Consider the following 21,742-nt stretch of genomic DNA (forward strand, 5'->3'; position numbering starts at 1 on the left):
AAATGACATAAAAATATTTACAGCGAGAGAAATTTATTAAAATTTACTAGAATTAACAAGTGTAAAGTTAACGTATAATAAGAATTTTAAGGTTAATGTTCTTAATTAATTGAATGGGTGAACAATTAACTAGATAAACCTATATTTATTTGAAGCTAAGTAAAACTACCATGTATTTTAATGTCATTGCTAACCAATGTGTTTGTGTAAACAAATTTAGTAGTATTGATAAACATTATCACACATTAAATTAAATAAATACCTAAATAAACTTTAATTAAATAAATTCTGCAGCAAAGAAAGAAAGAGAGAGAGAGAGCAACGTTTGATAAGTGTTTTTATCATAACTGAAACTGAACGGGGACAAAACATAATTAATTGTAAGAACATTATTTCACGAGGAACACGATAAATTTGGGGATGGTATTAATTAATTACGGTTAAAATTACGATAATTATTTACAAAATTGTATTATATTTTTTGAGATAACCAATTGGAGAAATATGTGAGATAAGGGAACACATTGAAATGAAGAAAACTCTGAGGTTATTTCTTGGCGTCGTCTTTTGGGGTTGAGAGCGGCGTAAAGTTTTCCGGAGAACAGATCGAGTCGAGCGTAATGTCGCCGAGGATTTGTCGCAGGCGAGTCTTCTCACAGAAGGGCGAGTTGTTTAGAGGGAGGGAGCGAGCCATGAAGGAAGATATTGGCGATGAGGGTGGGGTAAGATTTGGATTTGGATTTGGATCGATGTTTTCCTTCCCAGGGGACGACTCAAATTTAAAAAGGGAAAGGTCCAGGTTGAGGTGGTAGGTGGAGGGTTCAGATTGTGGCGTAATTGGAGGAATGGACAGCTCGAGGGTGATTGGTTTTCTGGAGAGGTCTTCTGCTTCGGGGGCGAAGTTGTCGTCTACTTGTGGCATAGTGAGGTCGTCGGTTGCCTCTTGTGGCGTGGTCGTGAGATCGTCGGGTTCTTCTTTTGGCCTAGTGGTGAAGTTGTCAGTTTCTGCTTTTGGCGTGGTAGTGGGATCGTCGGGCTCTTCTTTTGGCATAATGATGAGGTCGTCGGGTTCATCTTTTGGCGTAGTGGTGAGGTCGTCGGGTTCATCGTTTGGCGTAGTGGTGACGTCGTCGGGTTCTACTTTTAGCTTGGTAATGTTTGGAGTGGTGTTGAAGTCGTCAGTTTCTGTTTGCGGCGAGGTGGTGAGGTCGTCAGCTTCTGTTCGTGGCGTGGTGGTAAGGTCGTCAGCTTTTGCTTGTGACGTAACAGTGAGGTCCCCGGGTTCTTCTTTTGGCGTGGTGGTAAGGTCGTCAGCTTCTGTTCGTGGCGTGTTGGTAAAGTTGTCAGCTTCTTCTTGTGGCGTGGTGGTAAAGTCGTCAGCTTCTGTTCGTGGCGTGGTGGTAAGATCGTCAGCTTCTTCTTGTGGCGTGGTGCCGAGTTTGTCGACGTCTTCTGTCGTCGTAATGGGATCGAGGTCCAGCGTAAGCTTAAGCAGAACTGTTTTCGAGAAGACGTCTTCATCTAATTCTTCTAGCGGCGTGACGTCTGTTTTAGGAGTGTCGACAGAGCTGGTGGCATCTTCCTCACCGGATTTTGATACTGGCGACGTCACTTCTTGCTCTTGTTGTCCTTCATCCTGCGTTGTAGCGGCTTCTTCTGTAGCTGTGGTCTCTTCTACTGGAGGAGTCGACTCTTCACTTTCATCGTCCCCGTCTTCCCCAACGTCATCCCGTCCTCCAGCCGCCTCGACGCTTCCTGTGGCCAACTCGACGAGAAATTTTCCTCTTTCAAGACACAAATCGTACGCCACCTTGAACGCTTTTTCACAATATTCTTGACTCATCTGCACAGTCGGGAGTTGGATGAAGTCGCCCTCCGCGTTGATCGGGTGTGGAAGACCGTTCACCCAGCGAAATCCGGCGAGTCCTTGAGGTTCAAAGAGTCCCACGTTGACCGCGACTTGGTGCAGGATTTCAAAGTCGCTGGATAAAAATGGAGGAGGATAAATTAGTTATAAATCTATGTATGAGTTAGTAATAGTTTAACTATGGCGTAAAGGAATATTTTTACCAGTGGACTTTGTTCATGTATCCCATAACAAAGTTGCCAAAGCTATTGATGTTATCGAAACCGAATTGTTGCTGCAGTTTGAGCCACCAGATGCGATTTGCCACGCCAATGTAGATATTTCCGTTGCGTCCTTTCGCCTTCTTTTTCTTCTTGGGAGCGGCGGCAGGCGGGGTGGGGACACGAAGAAGAGGCACGATTGGTGCTTCGTCGGGCAGGCTCAGTTCCGGAGACGGAGTGAGTCGCGGTAGTGGTGGAATGTCCTGCTGGGGAGAAAATGATAACATCTTATCCTCGATAAGTGTATTAATTTGATTGGAGACCAACCTGCTGATCCGCCGTCGACTTTGGCGAGTCCGAAGCGACTTGAAGAGCATCGATGACATCGCTACCCTCATTGCAGGGAACTTCTTGAGTCATTTTTTCCAAATTTGGTGGGACACTAGCAGAAAAATATATACATAAAATAAAATATGAAACGAAACGATAACCACTTATCAATAGCAAACCTGTTGTCATCGTCACCACCTTGACCTTGATTTTCTTCTCCTCCTCCTTGACCTTCCTCAAGCTCCTCAATTCTCTCCAAAACGGGTGCGGGCACCTCGTCGGCGTCCTGCTGCGCTTCCTCTTCCTGTCCAAAGTTTAGCTTGACCTTCTTCACGGGACAGACCCTCTTCTTACTGGCGGCGGGGGCTCGCCTTTTCCGCGCTTTACGACTCGGCCGCGACGTCGCTACATTTGAGGTTGAACCACTCTGCTCCGTTGTTTCTGGCTCTTCGGCGACTCCATTATTCGCCAAGTCGCGAAAAGACTGACGAGTTTTCCGTTTCGGGCGAAGATTCGGTTTTGAGAAGATTCCGATTGGTGTTGTTGCTGTTTTCTCGGTGCTGGAAAATTCGGTGTTTTCGCTTTCTTCACCTTTTGGGAGGACGATGAGATCCTTGTTTTCCACGGGGGACGACATGATGTTGATATGAGTATGATGATTATGATAATGTTCACTTATCAATAAGTAGGGTGCTTATCAGAAATGAAAAAAAGTTGAGAGAAGAAAAGACAGCGAGATGTGACCGGGTCGGAGACGGAGAGCGAACTGATTGTGAGCAGAGAATCCCGACCCACTTGGACAACTTCAAGCGTGAAAAAAGTCCTCGCTCCGTCGTCCGGTCAACGACACCTTCGGGCTGACGGGCATTTACATATTTTTGCAACTAGATGCAAATTTTATGATGATAGGTAACTTATCCCTGATAAGTGTGGTGATGTTATAGGTTATCATGATGATGCAAATGTGATGTTTCAAAATGTGGAAAATTTTCATTACTTTGAATAATTTTACGATTTTTATTCACGTATATCGGATTATTAGTATTTAATTAAGTAAGTTATTTAGATAAATATGAAATTAAATAAGTTACTATTATTTAATTCTTGCTTAATTGTAAAAGTTTGCTGATTGATAAGCACGTGCTGATGATGATGATGGCAAAGAATAAATACATATTTTCTTGTTTACCTTATCTCATCTCATCGGTTAAGAACTTGCCCCCGGATGATGTAGCTTATCGTTTTGAAGAGGCTGAATCCACCCCCGTCGTCGCTGTCCGAGGAAGTCGGAGACAGTGAAAAGGGTGACTTTGTGGCTTGCAGGCGAATCCGAAATTGGGGCGGATGTTGAAACGAAGAAGACGACGAATCTTCTGGTTCTAGGAGACGTTCGAGATAAACTTGGTCACAAACGCGGGGACTGTTTGCCAAGATAAGCAGCGTGCTCACGGGTCGGATCGAGTTGAATGTGGCGACAAAGTGGGAGAGGCTCAACTCGAGGAAGAGGACAGTCAAGCGGAGCTGGAAAATTACATTCGTTAGAAATATTGAAATCAATTTTATTTTTGTAACACAAATTTTCTCACCGATAAGAAGACGGCGTAGTAAATGATCACCGTGGGCGAGAGGAAGATGGCAATCGTGAAGAAGAGAGCGCCCAGGAAGACTTCCGAGATCGAGAGGTGCACGTGGTCGACCCGATTTCGTAGTGGATTCCACTTCCGGCCAAAGAAGAGACGGCCCAGGGAGGTTATCACGATAAGGAAGATGTGGTAGAGTCTGAAATTAAATATGCACAATTAATTGTGTTCATAATGTTTGCCCCAATTTTCGCAAACTTATAAAGTTATTATTCATTCTTATGTAAATAATTGTACCCAGTATTTTATACGCAGTTTTTTTTACATACAGTTTTTAACGACAAAGTTGACGTGAATAGTTGATTTTACCTCGTGGCGTAAATGTAGAGACAGTAGACATGAAATGTGGCCATGCTGATGAGGTCTTTCATCAAGGAGAGCTGCACAGTAAAGCTGAGTGGCCCGATCCAGATTATCGTGGATAAGATCAGGGATAAAATTGGCTCCAAAATTCCTGACAAAAAAATAATAATCCGATTTTATAAAATTGTATGCATAATTCCTATTTTTTATTTTTTATGGCTTTTAAAAAGTTTTAACAATTTTAAAAAGAATTGCAATTATACTGAATGATTTTTGTAATTGAAATTATATTTAGGTAATATTAAAAGGCCACAAATGTTCCGATGTGAAATTTATAGTCAAAATTTTGTGGTCAACATTCGACAAAAATTTTGGCAAATTAAAAAATTGGTAACATTTCACGACTAAAACTGATATTGGGGTTTTAAAACTTTACGCAAAATACTTGAAAATTTATCGATTGCTTCTTACAAGTTACAACAAAACACCTCTTAACTTTGAAATTATACTACACACTAAAAGATAACCTGGTTTAAAATTTCGAAACCTAAAATTTTTTGATAGCATTTTTTCACTAAATATTTTTGATCAAGTTTCACGACTCAAATCGAAATTTATGTTCTCATGAAATACTAAAAAAAATATTAAAGATTTTTCCAATGTCCAACTCGTAATTTCGAAAATACTGTTTCATTCAACTCACCAATATAATTCGCCCAGAGGTGCAAATGATAAGAGAAAAATCGCCAAAGGAGCGAGTTGAGCTCGGCGTTGAGCTTCAAACCGGCCGGGGAACCTTTCAACCATTCCAGTAGACCGAGCAGAAGGCGTAACAGGATGTGGACTTGGGCATGCAGGGTGGCATATAAGGCGGGGAAGAAGGTCAGCAAAAAAGTGGTCAACATCACGCCCAGAGTGATATCCAGAGTCAGCAGTGCAATCAAGTTGAGCCCCGCGAGGATCGACAATTTACCGTGAAATAGCTGAAAATGTAATGAAATGAAATCTGTTTATTTGCAAATTTGTAAAAAATATTTTAGATAATTCAATTCCTTACATTTAACACCAACCGAGCACGGAGATTAATCTGCTTAACCCCCATCGACCTTGAAAGGACCCTATCACGCCAACTGGCCGTGGAAGAGTCGATTTCATCCCCAAATTCTAGGCCGAATGGGTCACTCGCGACCTCACTTGAAGGCCATTCTCTCCCTTGGAGGGGAATAAGGTCGTTCCGATCGCGAGGAAGAGGGCGAAACGCGGCGCGAAGAAGGGGAGGCAGTCCACTCTCGGATTCGTGAAGGTGGCGCAAATGGTGGGCTTGATTGAGGAGGGAGGGCGAGTAATGGAAGAGGATGACAACGCCAGGGTCAGGGGATAAGACGAGGCCGTCTAAGACGACACGTTCCACCCGAATGGACGACGCGGAGGAAGGCGACGATGGCGAAAAAAGACGTAGCGTGACAAACAGGGAAGAAAGTTCGGAACATGCCCAGGCCGGAGTTGGTTGGAGGGGTTCGTCATCTAGTAAGTTAGTAATTAGTTATAAAATATGATTGACCTTTGACCTTGACCTCACACTTACCAAGGATGACTTGACCAACGACTTCATCATCGTGATACGCACTAGACTCGTACGCCTTGTAGGACGAAGATAACGCGACAAGAGAGACTTGAACGAGGTCGGGGAGGAGGAGATGTTGCGCCTGAGAGGAGGAGTGACCTTTTTGATCTTTTTCGTTATCGGGAAGATGAGGACAGTTTTGAGATTGTCTAGAATTTAAAAAATTTGAATTATAGACACGTTATAATAAGGTTATCTTGTAGTCAACTTCATACTTACCTCTGAGTAAACCCGATAAGATTGAAGGCTTGACGGCCGTGACGGTGACCTCTTTGCCTCTCATACTGGATAAGCGAGGCTTGAAGCGTGTCGGGGATGAAGATTTGTAAAATGGGATGAACCATTGTTATTCTAATACTTTTTTGATATGACGAAGATAGCGATATCGTTGTGACTTCTGACCTGTCACTTAGTAGCGTCGATACGTGAACATATTTCGTGATGTCGACAATCACATTATGCTGGCTAAATAATAATATTTGATGATAATCATAATTTCAAAAAGGTGAGTTTATTGAATAAACATCACCGGCTGACGGAATAAACTCATAAGCTCATCAGATCTACTTCGCGGTTGGATCATAAAACCATTATGCTGAATAAAGAAAAAACGACGTTTTAATTCATCATGAAATTTTTCAGTCCAATTTTTGATCAAATTTTACAATTTAAAAAAATACAGTTATAAATCATTTATTTAAATTGATAACTTTTCGCGTTATGAAGAAGATGACGATAAGAAAACATTCAAACGTGTTGAAATCTTCACATCGGATTTTCATAAGTATTTATTTACATTGCACGTTGTACGTTGTTTTTTTTACATAAGCTTCATTACTGTAACTTGCGCCATAGTTAAGCTTTTATAACATTGTCGCAAGTTTGTAAAGAGTGAAACATTGGTGAACAAAGAACTCATCGAAAGAAGTGAAATGATTGGCGAGATGAATTATGAAATGGACAAAAATTATGCCAGTATTATCAGTTATTTTTAAGCATCACGTCCTGGTTTTTCTGGAATCTATATCTGCATGGATAAGCACATATGGGAATTACCAATTATGTGGTTAGCTATTTGCATAGATCATGTATTTTTTAGTATCAATTGCATGACTATTTGTATCAATCAAGAGTTCAGTCAGATTGCGTGAAAATGGACTCTGTAGTCCTGTCCAGGTCAAAGTCTGTCTGAATAATGGACACGGTTATACGTTATGTCACGAAATACGGTGTGTGTATGGGTGACAACGATAAGATCTTATCATCACTCAATCAGTGCATTACATATAAATGTGAGCTCATGATTAAATCATTGTCAGAATTCTTCTCCTCTGAGCCCCGTGTTGACGATCAATTATCATGACGGCAACTTCTTATCTAGTCCTTCTTCTTGTGGGTGTGGCGCACGCCGGGGAGATCATAACTTCTCCACCGACGACAAACTGGGGCGTTTGGGGGGCTTTTGACCGATGTCCGAATGGTACCTTCGCGAGAGGCTTCCAGCTCAAGACGGAGCCCTACAAAGGCCCCCTCATCGACGACACTGCAGGTACGTGCGGGTGGATAAGTGGTTATCTAAAGGCAGCCAGTTAATGAGGAAAAATTCACTTTTCTAAAAACGAGCTTAGAATTAACTCAAAATAGATTTACAGTTTGATTTTTTTCAGTTTTTCATGATTTTAGCTTAAAATTTAATTATTTTCAAGTAATTTTTGCTAAAATAGTTTCAAATTTTCAAAACTGTTTAATTTACGATTCTCATTTCATGCAGTTTTAAACTACAAATCTTGCATTTCTTGGAAATATTGAATTTCACAACAGTTTGGCGTCGAGTTAAATACTGGATGAATTTTTTTAATAATGTCACAAAATCTAGTCAAAAACCTAAAAATTTTAACCATTTCACTGAAATTTTGCTCCCTCTCCAGGAAACGCTATCCGTCTCTACTGTGGAGCACCCGGAGTGGATGAAGACGCCGGGACGGTGACCTCGTCTGAAGGGGCGTACGGTGTGTGGGGGTCAATCTCTTCATGTCCGATTGGTTCGTACATTAACGGATTCGCCCTGCGCGTCGAAGTGAACGGAATTGACGACGAGACGGCGACGAATAACGTTCGTTTTTATTGCAACACGTTACCCGACCCCCTTGAAGGGGACGGACTGGGTTTCGGTCTTTGGCGTGACTCCCGTCGCTGCTCAACGAGCGAAGCGCTGTGCGCGTTCCAGACGCAGATCGAAGCGCCTCAAGGGTTGGGTGAGGATTTTTAAAAATTAGTGAATTTAATTAATTGGGGGAAGAGGAATTAAGTAATTATTGCTAATTATAATTATAATAATCGTGCTATTTTTGTATAGCCGATGACACCTCTTTAAACAATATTGCTGCGGAGTGTTGTGATCTTCCCGTGCCGACGACGCCACCGCCAACGACGACGACGCCGAGGCCGACGACCACAACACCAACAACGACGACGCCAACGACCACGACGTCTCAGCCGGAAACAACGTTATAAATAATTTGAGAAATAAATATTTTTAGCTTCTACATATTTCTCGAAATAAATTTATTACGAATCTTGTCTTCAAATTTAATTAAAAATCATTTTATCTTGTCGTCACTGTATCATATCAAAATTTGCCTAAAAAAATACTACTTATCATAATTGAGAAGATAATCCAAGAAGGTCATTCTCATTTCGAGGTCAAAATTGACATCATTTTCATGAAAATTTATGCATGCATGAACGTTATTGAGACAGGAGTGAGACGTCTTTGTTTCGCTGGTGGTGGGAACTTTCTGAGCTTTGTTGACTATCCCTCCTCTTCACGCAGAATCGTCATTTTTACGTTCTCCAATTTTTTACCAAGTTTATAAGACTGGAATTTATTTGGAAAATATAAATTTCTAATTTACAAAATTTCAAATTGAACGAGGTCCCCAATAATCGGTAATCACGTTTGGGTGGTCTGGCAGGACGGAGTCAGTCGGTTTCGTTTGGTGGGAATTTTTTGGAGGGAGGGAGGTGGGACAAGAGATTAAAAAAAGACTGACTAGTAATTGACCTCTGACCTCGTCACGACCGTGTTCATAAGATAAGCATGAGCCGCGAGCTCCGGAGTTTGCACGAAGATCAGAAAAATTCGTTAGCTTTTGGAGGCACGACCGCGACAGCGACGTCGTCCCGACGAGCTGGAGGATATTCGGAATCTGTCAAAGAAAATATGAAGATTTTACCTTCTAGTTCTTCCCCTTCCGTTGTTGCAGTTGTTAAGAACAAGGCCCCGGAAGGTGACGATATGGACGATGACGACGACATATATGTCCCCCTCGTTGAGAAGAAAACGTCGCCACGACATCATCACAATCGCTATCGAGATGAAAATCACGATCGGAGTAGTCGTCGACATGAAGATCGCTTATCATCCCCTCCACCAGCACCGGTTGGGAGGAGAACGACGCGAAATTCGAGTACCACGTCGCCGTTGGAAGATTCCAAGAAGGAGTGTAGAATTGTGTTGACGTCGAGTCGGGTGAGTAATTAGCAATTTAATTAATTAAGCGTACTCATTAATTAATCATTAATATAATTGTTGTTCTCCCTAGCGGAATAATATTCCATCTAGAAAGGTGAACGGTTTAGACTCTGAGGACGACTCGCAATCCGAAACTGAGGTCGACAGTGATGACGACAAGGAGATGAAAGCCAAGAAAAAGAAGTCGCCATATCGTTCTTCCCCGAAACCAGCAGAGGTGGAAAATGGTCACATGGACGATGAAGAGACAGACGATGTCGACTATAACGGCGAAGACGAGGTGGTTGACGAGGACGAGACCGACGATGCCTCGCATGGCGAAGATAGTAGCACGGATGATAACGAAACGTACAAAATTTTACGTTCGTCACGAGCTGCGTCGCTGACATGTGAGCATATTTTTACTTTCTTGTATTTTTTGAAATTTATTTGAAAAACGTAAATTTCCAGTTGTGATTTTATTACCAACGTTTTAAATAAATTATTTACCTTTAGATTCCGATAAGGACGACGGCCGTCGCCGATCGACTCGTCCCCGTCATATTATACGAGGTACGTACCACGACTCTACTTTGTCCTGGGTGGTTGGAGGGGGTGGAGAGGCGAAAGGTTACTTTCGTCCGAGCTCCCTCACTCGGGCGTCAGCACGGCGCCTCGTCGTCTCGTCGAGACCTAGTAGTGCCAATGTGGGTGGTAATACGAACGGCAATGTGGTCGGGACAAGGAGCAGATCGCAGGAAACCATTGCCATCGTGCAAGAAGAATTGGAAGTGTCATCGGCCGAGGAGAATGGACACGTTGTGGCGACAGATGACAATGATACGGTGAGTAGGAGATAATGTTAAAGGTGATTAAGTAATTAATTAATTGATGGGACTGATTTTTTGTAGAATGACGACATGTACTCTCGCGTGAAAAAGAGACGAGTCATGACCCGAAACAGGTCCAAATCGTCCTCCGTGGGTGTTGGGAAGAAGAAAAGTAGTCAGATCGAAGAGGAACCCGTGTGTCGAAGATTGCGCGATAGGAATAAGTTGAGTCGAAATAGTGGAAATCTTTATGGTAAGTAAATTATGGAAGGATTTTCAAAATTTTGGTTTTGAAATTATCAATATTTCTCAGAATCTGAAGCACAACTGGATAAAATTTTACGCAAGAATCGTCGCCACAAACGTCGTCGGGGTGAGAAGCTATCGAATTCGTCTTCATCATCGTCCTCCTCCACGGACTCGGACGACACCCAGATCAAGTCGCCATCAAAGAAAAAGCGCAAATTCGGCGTGCCCAGTGGTGGCGAAGGGGTCGACAATTTACTCCGCGGACATGGCCTCGTGGCGAAGAAAGAGCTCAAAATGCTGATGGAAGTCCAGCCCGTAGCGGTGGATCCGTCCATCACGTTCAAATCGGTGGGTGGATTGGACACCTTTATCGACAAGTTGAAGGAAATTGTGCTATTTCCTCTGCTCTACCATGAGTTTTATGAAGGGCGCGGTATGTCAGCGCCCAAGGGAATTCTTCTCCATGGACCACCAGGTGAGTTCTTGATTAAAAATTGTGAGGTGAAATTTTGAATATGTCCGTTTTCAAGTTAAAAGCTGTTGAAAAGTTTTTGTCTTGAACTTAAAAATGTGTTGAAGTTTTGAAAAACGTGCATTTTCTTAATTGATGAAATAATTATTAAAATGTAGAGGCCTTCTGTTAAACGGGGTTTTGCTAATTGTTAGCTAATTGTTAGTTTGTAACTGATTATGCAATTAAAACTTACTATTTTATTTTACAGGGACGGGAAAGACCCTCCTGGCCAGAGCGTTGTCTAACGAGTGCGCCAACATTAATGGGAGAAAGGTGTCATTCTTTTTGAGAAAGGGAGCCGATTTATTGAACAAGTGAGAAGATAATAATTTTCATATTATTGATCAGTTTAAATTATAATTAATTACAAATTATTTTCAGATTCGTGGGTGAATCGGAACGTCAGCTAAGGATGTTATTCCAACAGGCCGCCCTTCACCAGCCGAGTATAATTTTCTTCGACGAGATTGACGGCCTTGCGCCAGTACGATCAGCGAAATCTGACCAGATCCACAACTCGATTGTGTCTTCATTGCTCGCGGAGATTGATGGGCTGCAAGATCGCGGCCAGATTATCGTGATGGGGAGCACGAATCGGCTGGATTTTGTCGACCCAGCTCTCCGACGGCCGGGACGATTCGATTGTGAACTTCCCATCTTTTTACCGACGAGAAATGTAGGAATACTTTATTAATAATTTGTTATAGTCTATAACAAATTAATTAGTTAATTATCTATAACTTATAGATAATTAACTAATTAATCAATTAATTTTGTGTGGTGGAACAGGGACGCCGAGACATTTTACAAGTGCACGTCTCCAAGTGGAAGGATCCCCCGCAAGTGGAACTCTTGGATGAGTTGGCCGACCGAAGTGTCGGCTTTAACGGGGCTGATTTGAAATTCCTTTGCTGGCAGGCCACCATGAATTCGCTGCGTCGCACGTACCCTCAGATTTACGGGTCGTCGCAGAAGTATCTCTTGAACTACGACTCGATCAAGGTGAGGATATTGATAAAAACACTTGCATAAATTTTTGTGATTTCACAAATTTTGCACAATTTATAAACTGGGATACAATTAAATAATTAATTAACTAATTGCTGGATTGATTAGATGGACCGTGAGGATTGGGAGGATGCCCTTGCGTCAATTTCTCCATCGACGCAACGCTCGCTTTTCTCGACCTATTCGCCCGCCCAGCCGCTGCCTGGCTTTGTGCAGCCCCTTCTGCGGAAACAGTTGAGGGTCGCGGTGGAGTTTTTGGAGGGTTTGTTCCCCCATGATTCGCCCTCTCTTTTGGCGGAATCGAGCGTGAAACGGCTTCTTCTCCAGGCCGAGGGGGAAAGCGGGTTGAATACGTTCATCGTCCCAGCCTTGCTCCACTTGTTGGAAAAGGTCCCCGTCTACGTACTCAGCTTCGAAGCGTTACACATGGATGGAGGAAATGTAGAGTTTTGTGTGACACAGGTGGGTGCTGTTTGCTGTTAAATTAATTATCTAATTGCTCATTTAGTGAGTGGAAGACAAGAACCCCACTAAACTTTCAAGTTTAGTGGTGTTTTATGCTAATTTTGGTCATTAGTTTGAAGTAATTTTGACAATTTTGGACATTATTTTGATATTTTGGAAATTTTGATCACACTTTTTGATGCTTTTGGTTATAATTTTGATATATATATATTTTAATAAATGTTATATTTATCCATTAATATTTTTCATATAGAAATGCATGGAAGTTATGAAGCAGCCGAAACCCTGCATCTGTTACCTGCCCGATCTTGAACGTCTTTGTGACCTGTTGAGCGACGCGTCAAAAGAAATCATGATCCGCATGATGGCACAAAGTCTGACGAAACCGATCCTCTTTCTCGCCACCGTTGAGGGCCAGCTGGATCACACTTTCGGCGAAAATTGCGACCTTTCGAGTCTCTTTGTAAATCACGTCGTTCGGCTGCCGCGACCGTCCGTGAGTACAATTCAACTCTTTTTCCAACCCGTTTTCGAATTGGCTACGAAGGTGAAGCGAGTCGTGGAGGCGGAGTCGAGTAAGTTGTTTAGCTAAGTAATTTAATTGTATAATTATGTGATGTCACTCATTAATTAATTAACTGTTCTTCAGGGGAATTGGAACAGCTCGCACTCGCCCCACCCGAAGATAACTCGTCTGTCCCGAAGTGGACGAAGGAAGAACTTGAAGCGATAGAGAAACGGGAAAATTCTACATTTAGAGAATTGAGAATTTTCCTGAGACAGATTTTAACTAAGTTGGCTCGAAATAAGAAGTGGGTTTAATTTAGGATTAGTTTATTTATTATGAGTGAAAGGAAATTAATGGCATTCTTAAATTGACAGATTTGAAGAGTTCACCTGTCCCGTGGACATAGAGGAAGTTCCCGACTATCTGGAAGTCATCGAACGTCCCATGGACTTTGAGGCGATGATGTTTAAACTCAATTCGAACTCGTACTACACCGCGAGGCAGTTTTTAGACGACATTGACCTCATTTATACCAACTGTTTGGCGTATAATCCGCATAAAACGGAATCGGACAAGGTAATTTGAAGTGTAAATTTGTGTGGAGTTATGCTTCTGGACTGATTGAACTGAAATTTATGTCCCAAAATGTATCCAATTTTTTTCAAATTGGTTATCTATTCATATCCTTGCAGCGTCTCCGACTACGTGCCTACGAGTTGAAAGACTTTGCCGAAAAACTAATCGAAGACGAAATGGACTCCGATTTTGAGCGAGAATGTCACAAAATTATAAAAGCCCGAGGTAAACGGAACAAAACGACGAGTGGTGGAAATTCGAATGCCAACCCGGAATCGAGTAATGGTCAAGTTAAAGAACTTGCTGTGGTCTCGTCCTCCTCCACCAACGTTGTGACGCCGTCCACCTCGACACGAAATAGAGTCGACCCATCAACCTCGTCTACTTCCCGACCAGCCTCAGCCAAGACGAAGCGACGAAAATCCTCCGCATGGTCGAAGGGAACCATTCAAAAAAAGAAGTGTAAACGACCGAATTCATCCTCTGTGAGAAACTTGGAGGATAAAAATTTCAGTCAGATTGTAATTGAGGAAGAAAAGGGAGAAGATGACGAGGATGACGAAGACGAGGAAGTTGACGTTGTAGGTGACGATGATGAGACGATTTCTCCCACCGTAGAAACGACAGAATCTTCCTCCTCTGCAGCCGGGAAGCTTCGCGCAGTGCCGCGTCTAAGTCAGTCGTCGTCTTCCTCGACAAGTCCGCCAGGGTCGGGTGGAACTGTGCCAAATTCGTCCAGTCCGGGTGCCGCCACTCCGAACGGTCCTTGTGATAATGATTTCTATCCGTGTAAGTAACAAAAAAAGTAAAGAAATGTCTTAAAGATATATAATAAATGTTTTTATTTCTACACAGGTAACAATGCTGCCACGTTTGGACCCAAGTTTGACCACTTATTGACAAAAACGGTCCACCAATGTCAAAATTTGAGTGTCGTCAAGCTTATCGATCTGCGCTTCCAAGTCCTCCGCTTGGTAACGAAGCATCTCTCTTCTCCCGATAAGACGGCCCTTTATGGAGAAGTGAAAGCCTGGTTGAAGAAAATCTCGCCATCGTTGACCGCTTCACCGTCATCGGCTTCTTTTGTGACTACTACGACGACATCATCATCCTTCACCCCGCGTCATCTGCAACGTCCATTCAACGCGGTGGGGGGAAAAAGTACCCCGACTTTGGTAGTAGAAAGTGGGGCGAAAGTTGTCGCCCCTCCGGCCTCCAGTGCTCCGGCCAGGTTACGTTTCACCGGACTAGAACGACTCCAACAGCAGCGGAGGAGTAGTGGCAACACCAAGAACAATAAAGACTGATGACTTGATGTCGATATATTTAATTATTTAATTAATATTTAATTATTAAACTAATATTTAATTATTTAGCGTATTTATTCGCTCAATGAAAAGTTACGAGCTTGTAAAACTATACGATTCTCAATGCACGTATTATCTTAATTCTCTACAAATACTGTTTGTAAAATAGTCAATGTTTTCAGAAATTTTTCAAGTTTTAGAAAAGTAAAGATCGTTTAAACGACGTTTACTATACTCAATTTTGTGAAAAACTGTAATGCTACAAATTATATACTACACTGCCATTCAACATTTTTAATGAAAATGACGGACAATTTTTCAAAAATTTCATGATGTGTACCTATGTAGTTTTTGTAAGATGTAAGTATATGCTCAAAATTTCTGGGTCATTTTTCATAAAATAAACTCTCGTCTCATTTTTTACTCATACTTTTACAGTGTTTGAGTGATTTTTATTATAAAGGAAGCTGGAAGATACAGGATGTAATTGGTTTATGAAGGGTAAAATGCAGGTTTTATGACAAACTTACATATGTAACTTTTACATAATCGCTGTAAGAATACTGTTTTTTAAAAATCGTGAAAATAATGTACTTTGACAATAAAAAGTGAATAAAATTCCAAGAAATTCATATTTATTTAGACCAATATTTATTTCTTATGATCATTTAGCTTGTATGTAATAACACCGAAACATATTTACAAAAGAATAAGTTTTTTTTGGTTGGGATTAAAAAAATGTAGAAAAGTTATGAACTTCTAATTCCCAAGGCTTGCTCTAACTCGGCCCTCTTTTGCTGTAATTTTGAATAGAAGTAGCGACAAATTGCTTCCGAGATCCAGGGTTGGTTGTAAAATTCGGCGCGTCGTTCTTCCTCCGGATTTCCGACAACATCTGTCATCGTCTAGATAGAAAAAAGATGGGAAATATTTAAAATTTGGTGTAATTCAGTATTTATAATTTGCATAATGATGCAGTCACAAACTTAGAGGAAATCTATGCACGGCAATATTTGTAATATGACAATCGTAACCAATTACCTTCAAATCCCTCGTTTGTGAAGCCAACCAACGCGTGATAAATTGCTGTGGATCGAACGCAAAACTGAGAAAGAATTCTCGGTTCGTCTTCAATTGGTTGATGGTCTCGACAGTTTCATGAATCTTAGAGTCGAGGCTCTGTAATAATTAGAAATATAAGATAAGTCGACCAGATAAGTAGAAAAAAATGTATGCAAACCTGAATTTCCTGTTGACTTCCGGTCGATAAGAGAAAATTATTCATCTGGGTTTTCAACGTGTCGTCGACTTCAACCTCGATATCGTAGCAGGCCGTCTTCTTTTGTTCGGTGCCTTCCACACTGAAATAAAATCAGCCAAGTTTTTGACAAGTTAAATGATAACCATGTTAGTTAACTGAATAAATTAAATGATAACCCATGACCCACCTGATAATATGGTTGATAACGATCGGGTCTGGTGGATGGAGGAGTGGGTTCAACCTTTGCGGAATTTCGGCAAACTTCATCCTCTGAATGCCAAATATTTGCTCGAGATATTTGTCGCAGTTTATGAATTCTCGTTCATGTGCGTCCTGCAAGTCACGTTACAAAATAAGGATTTGGTAATGATTATAAATAAATAATGTCCAAATTAATTAATCAGTTAAACCTGCAACCGATGGGTCTTTATGTACTGCCATAAAGCAGCAATGATGACGGGGCGAGTTTGTGTATGGACTCCGAGGAGCCGGGCCAAACGAGGGTCAAGCTTGAACTGAAGGGGTTGGTAATCCAGGAGGAGGAGGATTGTGCAGCGAACATTCTTATCGCCAGGTCGCTTGACCTGAAATCCATCAGTTTCCTGGGTCGTCGGTGTTCTGTGCCACTCTACCAAATGGTTGTCCGGTCCGTACAAATCCTTGTCCAGCTCAATCACCAGAGATTTAAAGAAGGATGAAAACTTCCGTTTGATCTGAGAAATTGGATAAACAGGATTTATTTATACATATATTGATGTCTTTGCTTTGAAAAAAGCTGTGAAAAAGCTGTGTAAATTTTTATTTTATTGAGTTTAAAGAAGTTTGTAACACAATTTTAAAAAGTCAATTTCGCAACAAGTTTCACACAAGTTTGTGTGTAGAATATTATTATAGTGTATAAATCTTGTATTTAATTGCATTTTTGTGCATTTCTGAACTTAGTAAGTGTGAAATATGTAAAGTTCGCAAAATTACGGAAAAATCCCTTCTGAGAGGGAAGGTCGGCTTCCACTAAAATGAAATCTTAATTTTGTCATAGTTTGTAAATAAGTGTGAATTTTTGAAAATTGAGAGCAGCAAAAAAAATACAGCGTTTTTGTAATTAAAGCTTGAAAATTTGCACAATATTTTTGCATATACATACCTTATTCGGGTCGGACTTGTTATCTTCGAGGAGTCGTCCTTCAACCCTCAACTCCCACGAGGATGTCGCCCCCTCCTCCGTCTCGGTGGGCTCTTTCGGAGGATAGAACGTATTGGAGATGAAAATTCTCAACTTGCGCTTCAATTTCATCGGTCGTTTGAGCGCTTCCTGAATATCGAGTCGCTTCCGCATAATGGTGGCGTCCAACTTGCGCTCAAAGGCGAGCAGATCCATGTAAGCTTGAGACTCGGGAACCAAATCGCGAACCTTCTGAGGAAGGACTTTGTCAGCTTGTTTCTTCTTCTTTTTTGGAGGTGGTTCCCTAATCAAGTGAAAGTATTTAATATTTAATTGGGTTAATTAAATTAAAAATGAGAGATTTATTTAATTACTGTTTCTGCTGGACTGCTCGAGGGTCGACGGGTGGCCGTTTGGGGCCTGACTGTGGTGTCATGGGACGTTGTTGCATTCCTCCTCCGCCTGAACCTCCAAATCCCCCCGGTGGTTGACCTGGAGGTCGGGGAGGCATCATCATTTGACGAGGAGGACCTTGCTGATAACCTCCTGGGCCGGGCTGAAATAATTCGTTAACTAGTTAATATTTTTTGCATTTTTTTGCACAACCAATAGACGAATACAAATTACAATTTGCGTAAAATTTTATACTTACCCCATAACCCGGTTGAGGTGGATAAGGTCGCATTTGTGGATTCGGCGACCCGCCCGGAAATCGGGGTCCTTGTTGCGGTCCAATTCCTGCTTGTTGGACCGGCGGTCCGCCTTGAATGGCGACACCGCCACTGCTCGGAAAACGTTGTGCCATTAATTTGTAATTAAATTAAAGTGTTATTTTATTTTTTTAAATTTTTAAATTAAAAATTTTGTCCTGTTGATAAAAATTTTTAGTGACAGGATGGATGGACGCGAATTTTGAAGCTTCCCACCACTCGGGGCATTACGAGACTGCCCGGTAAAGTCTTGTTTTGGCAGAGTTAACGAGTGAAAGCACAAAGTTTACTTTCACTGACTGAATTTATTTAATAAATTAATAATTAGTAAAAGTGGGAACATATTTTATACATTTCTCGTTTCTGAGAAGGTCTAGGAAATGCAGAAATATGAAAAGCTTGAAAAAATCGGAGAAGGTAAAAAGTATTTTGATTTGTATTCCATTTGAGGCAAAGTTTCCCAAATTGGATGAATTGATAATTTATTTCATATTTCAATTACTGATTATGCTAAACTTAATTTAAATTTAGGAACTTATGGAACCGTGTTTAAGGCCAAGAATCGTGAAACGTTGGAGATTGTGGCGTTAAAAAGGGTCCGGTTGGATGATGAGGATGAGGTAGAATCTTAATGCAATGCACTTTAAAATTTGATTTTGCAAATTAAACGACATAATTTAATTACGGTAATTCATTAGGGCGTGCCATCCTCTGCCCTGCGAGAAATTTGTCTCCTGAAGGAATTAAAACACAAGAACATTGTCCGCCTTTACGATGTACTCCACTCGGATAAAAAGTTAACACTCGTTTTTGAACATTGTGACCAAGATTTGAAGAAATACTTTGATTCGCTAAACGGTATTTGATTAATTAATTGTAATTAATTGTACACTTTAGTTATTAATTAAATTTGTAGGTGACATTGATCCCGATGTCGTCAAATCCTTCATGTTCCAGCTTTTGAGAGGTTTAGCGTTTTGTCACGGGCATAACGTCCTCCATCGTGATCTCAAACCGCAAAATTTGCTCATTAACAAGGTATGTAATTAATTCAATGTTTAACTAATTAATTGACAATGATGATTCACTAACAAATTTGATGTCTATATAATTGCCTGGTTATTTATAATAACCATGATTAACCGTTTTAATTTGCTTAATTGACATGCTGCTGAAATTGAATTATTATATTCGATTAGCCGACGATGATGCAACACAAGATTGTCGTAAATGTTTTGAAATTTTTTTAAGTCGTGTTTGTGTCGTAGGTTGAAATTTTGATGAAGTTTTTGATAAGAATTAAAAACTGGATTCATTTTCCTTTCAGAACGGGGAACTGAAACTGGCTGATTTCGGATTGGCGAGAGCGTTCGGAATTCCGGTCAAGTGTTACTCAGCGGAAGTGGTCACGGTGAAGATTTAAATTGGACAATATTTAAATAAGTTTAGCCACTAATTTTAATAATTTCTGTGATTCTTCAGTTATGGTACCGCCCACCGGATGTCCTATTTGGAGCCAAGTTGTACAACACTTCGATCGACATGTGGTCCGCCGGGTGTATTTTTGCAGGTATTAATTTGCGAAGGGGATCAAAAATTCGGGTGAAACAAGTTTGCAGACAAAAACATGTTGAAAATCTTCCAACCTAAAAATTAGAAATGTTTCCGAGATTTCAGACACGGCGTTCGAAATATTTCAATAATTTTATAAACTGCATAAACTGAAAAATTAAAACTTTCACCAATGTGCCAATTTAACCTTTACCTTTTATATGTTCTTGATCTCCCAAAATTTGCAAATTTGACGTGAAAGCTTGTCAATTTGTATAGATTCAAAACAACCTGCTCAAAAATCAAGTTGTATGTGTTATAAAATTATGAGTTCTTGCTATTTTATTGAACTTTATATATTTATGAGTATTTTTTGTAAATTTGCACATATTTTCTTCTAGTTTTGGTAAACTGAGGATAATATTTTTGTTCATACATAAAGTTACGAAAACTTAACGAGAATTTTATGACATTTTTTCCCAGTTTTGCGCGAATTTTCTGTACTTTTTGTGAATTTGTACCCAATTTTCTACAATTTTTCCGTGATTTCATACACATATTGCGCATTGTACGGGCCCCGAGACATATTTTTTGCAATTGAACGATTTTTAAATATTTAATCACATGCATAATCTTCTTATCTTGTTTTATATATAGAACTGGCAAATTCTGGACGCCCCTTATTCCCCGGATCAGACGTGGAGGACCAATTAAAACGGATTTTCAAATTGTTGGGGACACCGACCGAAGACACGTGGCCAGGTCACAACCAGCTCCCGGACTACAAACCTTTCCCCGTCTACCATCCCACCGCCTCGATTGCCCAGGTCGTCCCCAAACTTGGGGGAAAAGGTCGTGACCTTCTTCAACGTCTCCTCAACTGCAATCCCAACCATCGCTTGTCCTCCGAAGAGGCGATGGCGCACTCATATTTTAACGACCTCCCACCCGCCATCAGAAACTTGTAGACAAGACAAATCAAACACTGGAAAATGACAACGACGAATTATTTATTCCTTATTTTTGATTACGCCAAATTAGTTTGTAATCTTTGTGAAGTTCGGGTTTTTGAAGTACTGTGTGAATAAGTTTTTTCGGTGCCAATAATTTTGTGCATGACAAATCCTCTAGTCGATTTGAAGGAAGAATTGTGATTTTTTGTGATTTTTTTGTATGTATTATCTATTTTTTGCACAAGTATTTACTTGCCAATTAAGGTCAATTAAGTTGATGATTCAGGTGTGCTATCTGAACGAGCTATTTTGTATTATTTGCACAAGGGTTTAAGTATTTACTTAGGTTGATTAAGTTAATTGTGCTATGTGATCGAGTCGATCTGATTTTCCTATTAATTATTTTTTGTCGTCCTATATTTTGCATGTATAACAAATTTGATCGCAATAAAATTTGGAGTAAAGAATAATTTACTCTCATCTCTGAATTGATAAAAATTGGTACGAAGAAAACAGTGTCAAACGTGAAGATTTTATTTTTGCATACTGCTACATTTTTGTATAAAAAATTTAGTCATCTCTGTTTCTATTTGTTCATCCCTCTTTATTAATTTTATATGAAATTGGATTAATTTCATACATTTAATTTTGATTAAGGACCTAAATATACTTCTTGATTTCTACATTATGCATTATTTTACATTTATGCATTTTATTTAATTTTGAAGTTTTGTGTTCCTAAAAATTTTAGACTATTGATTCCTCTTGAAAAAATGTAGAATATTGAAGGATTGTACATGTCAAAAATTATTGATGAAATGTCGATCGGAAGTTCGTGATGTTTTTTTTTGAAGAAATTATTTTTCGAAAAATTATTGTCATTTGTAAAAAATTTCCATACTAATTGATTTTTATTTCATATAGATTTTTATTATTTTGCACATTTCTTACGTAATTTAACTAATTTTGTACGTCAGATTCTGATGCCTATTCAGGATTTAATCGTATATTCGGATATTAAAAATATGTAGATCCTATCCTCCCATAGTCCCATCCCAGCCGTAGAAAAATTTCCAATAGAAAAACTGTCATGTAAAATCTTTGTAAAATTGTTTCCCTTTTACCTTGCCATTCTTTAGTTTAAAATTTCGTCAGGATTTAAATTTCTTG

General features: G+C 40.3%; 6 protein-coding genes across 8 annotated transcripts; 3 read left to right on the forward strand and 3 right to left on the reverse strand.

Annotated features, from left to right (window-relative positions):
• Positions 1-59: 59 nt before the first annotated feature.
• LOC118435485 lies at positions 60-3,145 on the reverse strand. Of its 2 annotated transcripts, none has more exons than XM_035851635.1 (4): positions 2,577-3,145; positions 2,395-2,509; positions 2,071-2,330; positions 60-1,982 (listed from the first exon to the last, which is right to left on the reverse strand). In XM_035851635.1, the coding sequence occupies exons 1-4, from the start codon at positions 3,032-3,034 to the stop codon at positions 548-550; spliced, it is 2,268 nt and encodes a 755-aa protein (XP_035707528.1). In that variant the 5' UTR covers positions 3,035-3,145; the 3' UTR covers positions 60-547. The 2 variants fall into 2 exon arrangements, with proteins under 2 accessions (XP_035707528.1, XP_035707527.1); XM_035851634.1 differs by having other exon boundaries at positions 2,071-2,333.
• A 311-nt stretch (positions 3,146-3,456) lies between these two features.
• LOC110848683 (phosphatidylinositol N-acetylglucosaminyltransferase subunit GPI1) lies at positions 3,457-6,524 on the reverse strand. Its single transcript, XM_022095952.2, has 7 exons — positions 6,184-6,524; positions 5,926-6,113; positions 5,398-5,864; positions 5,044-5,323; positions 4,347-4,491; positions 3,984-4,176; positions 3,457-3,918 (listed from the first exon to the last, which is right to left on the reverse strand). The coding sequence occupies exons 1-7, from the start codon at positions 6,306-6,308 to the stop codon at positions 3,598-3,600; spliced, it is 1,719 nt and encodes a 572-aa protein (XP_021951644.1). The 5' UTR covers positions 6,309-6,524; the 3' UTR covers positions 3,457-3,597.
• A 747-nt stretch (positions 6,525-7,271) lies between these two features.
• On the forward strand, positions 7,272-8,564 carry LOC110848967 (vitelline membrane outer layer protein 1 homolog). The gene is made up of 3 exons (XM_022096341.2): positions 7,272-7,513; positions 7,893-8,219; positions 8,321-8,564. Exons 1-3 carry the CDS (start codon positions 7,324-7,326, stop codon positions 8,476-8,478), a joined length of 675 nt encoding a protein of 224 aa, XP_021952033.1. The 5' UTR covers positions 7,272-7,323; the 3' UTR covers positions 8,479-8,564.
• Positions 8,565-8,777: 213 nt separating this feature from the next.
• LOC110848968 (ATPase family AAA domain-containing protein 2) lies at positions 8,778-15,567 on the forward strand. Its single transcript, XM_022096342.2, has 14 exons — positions 8,778-9,496; positions 9,570-9,888; positions 9,995-10,323; positions 10,390-10,561; positions 10,622-11,032; positions 11,280-11,385; positions 11,453-11,747; positions 11,861-12,073; positions 12,188-12,541; positions 12,798-13,119; positions 13,194-13,356; positions 13,427-13,628; positions 13,745-14,417; positions 14,484-15,567. Exons 1-14 carry the CDS (start codon positions 9,065-9,067, stop codon positions 14,933-14,935), a joined length of 4,443 nt encoding a protein of 1,480 aa, XP_021952034.1. The 5' UTR covers positions 8,778-9,064; the 3' UTR covers positions 14,936-15,567.
• Positions 15,549-18,290, reverse strand: LOC110848218 (brahma-associated protein of 60 kDa). Its single transcript, XM_022095378.2, has 8 exons — positions 18,011-18,290; positions 17,733-17,914; positions 17,341-17,662; positions 16,607-16,909; positions 16,384-16,529; positions 16,176-16,296; positions 15,977-16,114; positions 15,549-15,840 (listed from the first exon to the last, which is right to left on the reverse strand). The coding sequence occupies exons 1-8, from the start codon at positions 18,161-18,163 to the stop codon at positions 15,685-15,687; spliced, it is 1,521 nt and encodes a 506-aa protein (XP_021951070.1). The 5' UTR covers positions 18,164-18,290; the 3' UTR covers positions 15,549-15,684.
• Positions 18,291-18,304: 14 nt separating this feature from the next.
• LOC110848364 (cyclin-dependent-like kinase 5) lies at positions 18,305-21,077 on the forward strand. Of its 2 annotated transcripts, XM_035850816.1 has the most exons (8): positions 18,305-18,485; positions 18,600-18,688; positions 18,767-18,926; positions 18,985-19,106; positions 19,268-19,294; positions 19,396-19,479; positions 19,551-19,638; positions 20,277-21,077. In XM_035850816.1, exons 1-8 carry the CDS (start codon positions 18,449-18,451, stop codon positions 20,585-20,587), a joined length of 918 nt encoding a protein of 305 aa, XP_035706709.1. In that variant the 5' UTR covers positions 18,305-18,448; the 3' UTR covers positions 20,588-21,077. The 2 variants fall into 2 exon arrangements, with proteins under 2 accessions (XP_035706709.1, XP_021951257.1); XM_022095565.2 differs by lacking the exon at positions 19,268-19,294.
• The last annotated feature ends 665 nt before the right edge of the window (positions 21,078-21,742 follow it).

The sequence above is a fragment of the Folsomia candida genome, unplaced genomic scaffold (assembly GCF_002217175.1).
Source record: "Folsomia candida strain VU population unplaced genomic scaffold, ASM221717v1 Fcan01_Sc004, whole genome shotgun sequence".
In the NCBI taxonomy this organism is placed as follows: domain Eukaryota; kingdom Metazoa; phylum Arthropoda; class Collembola; order Entomobryomorpha; family Isotomidae; genus Folsomia; species Folsomia candida.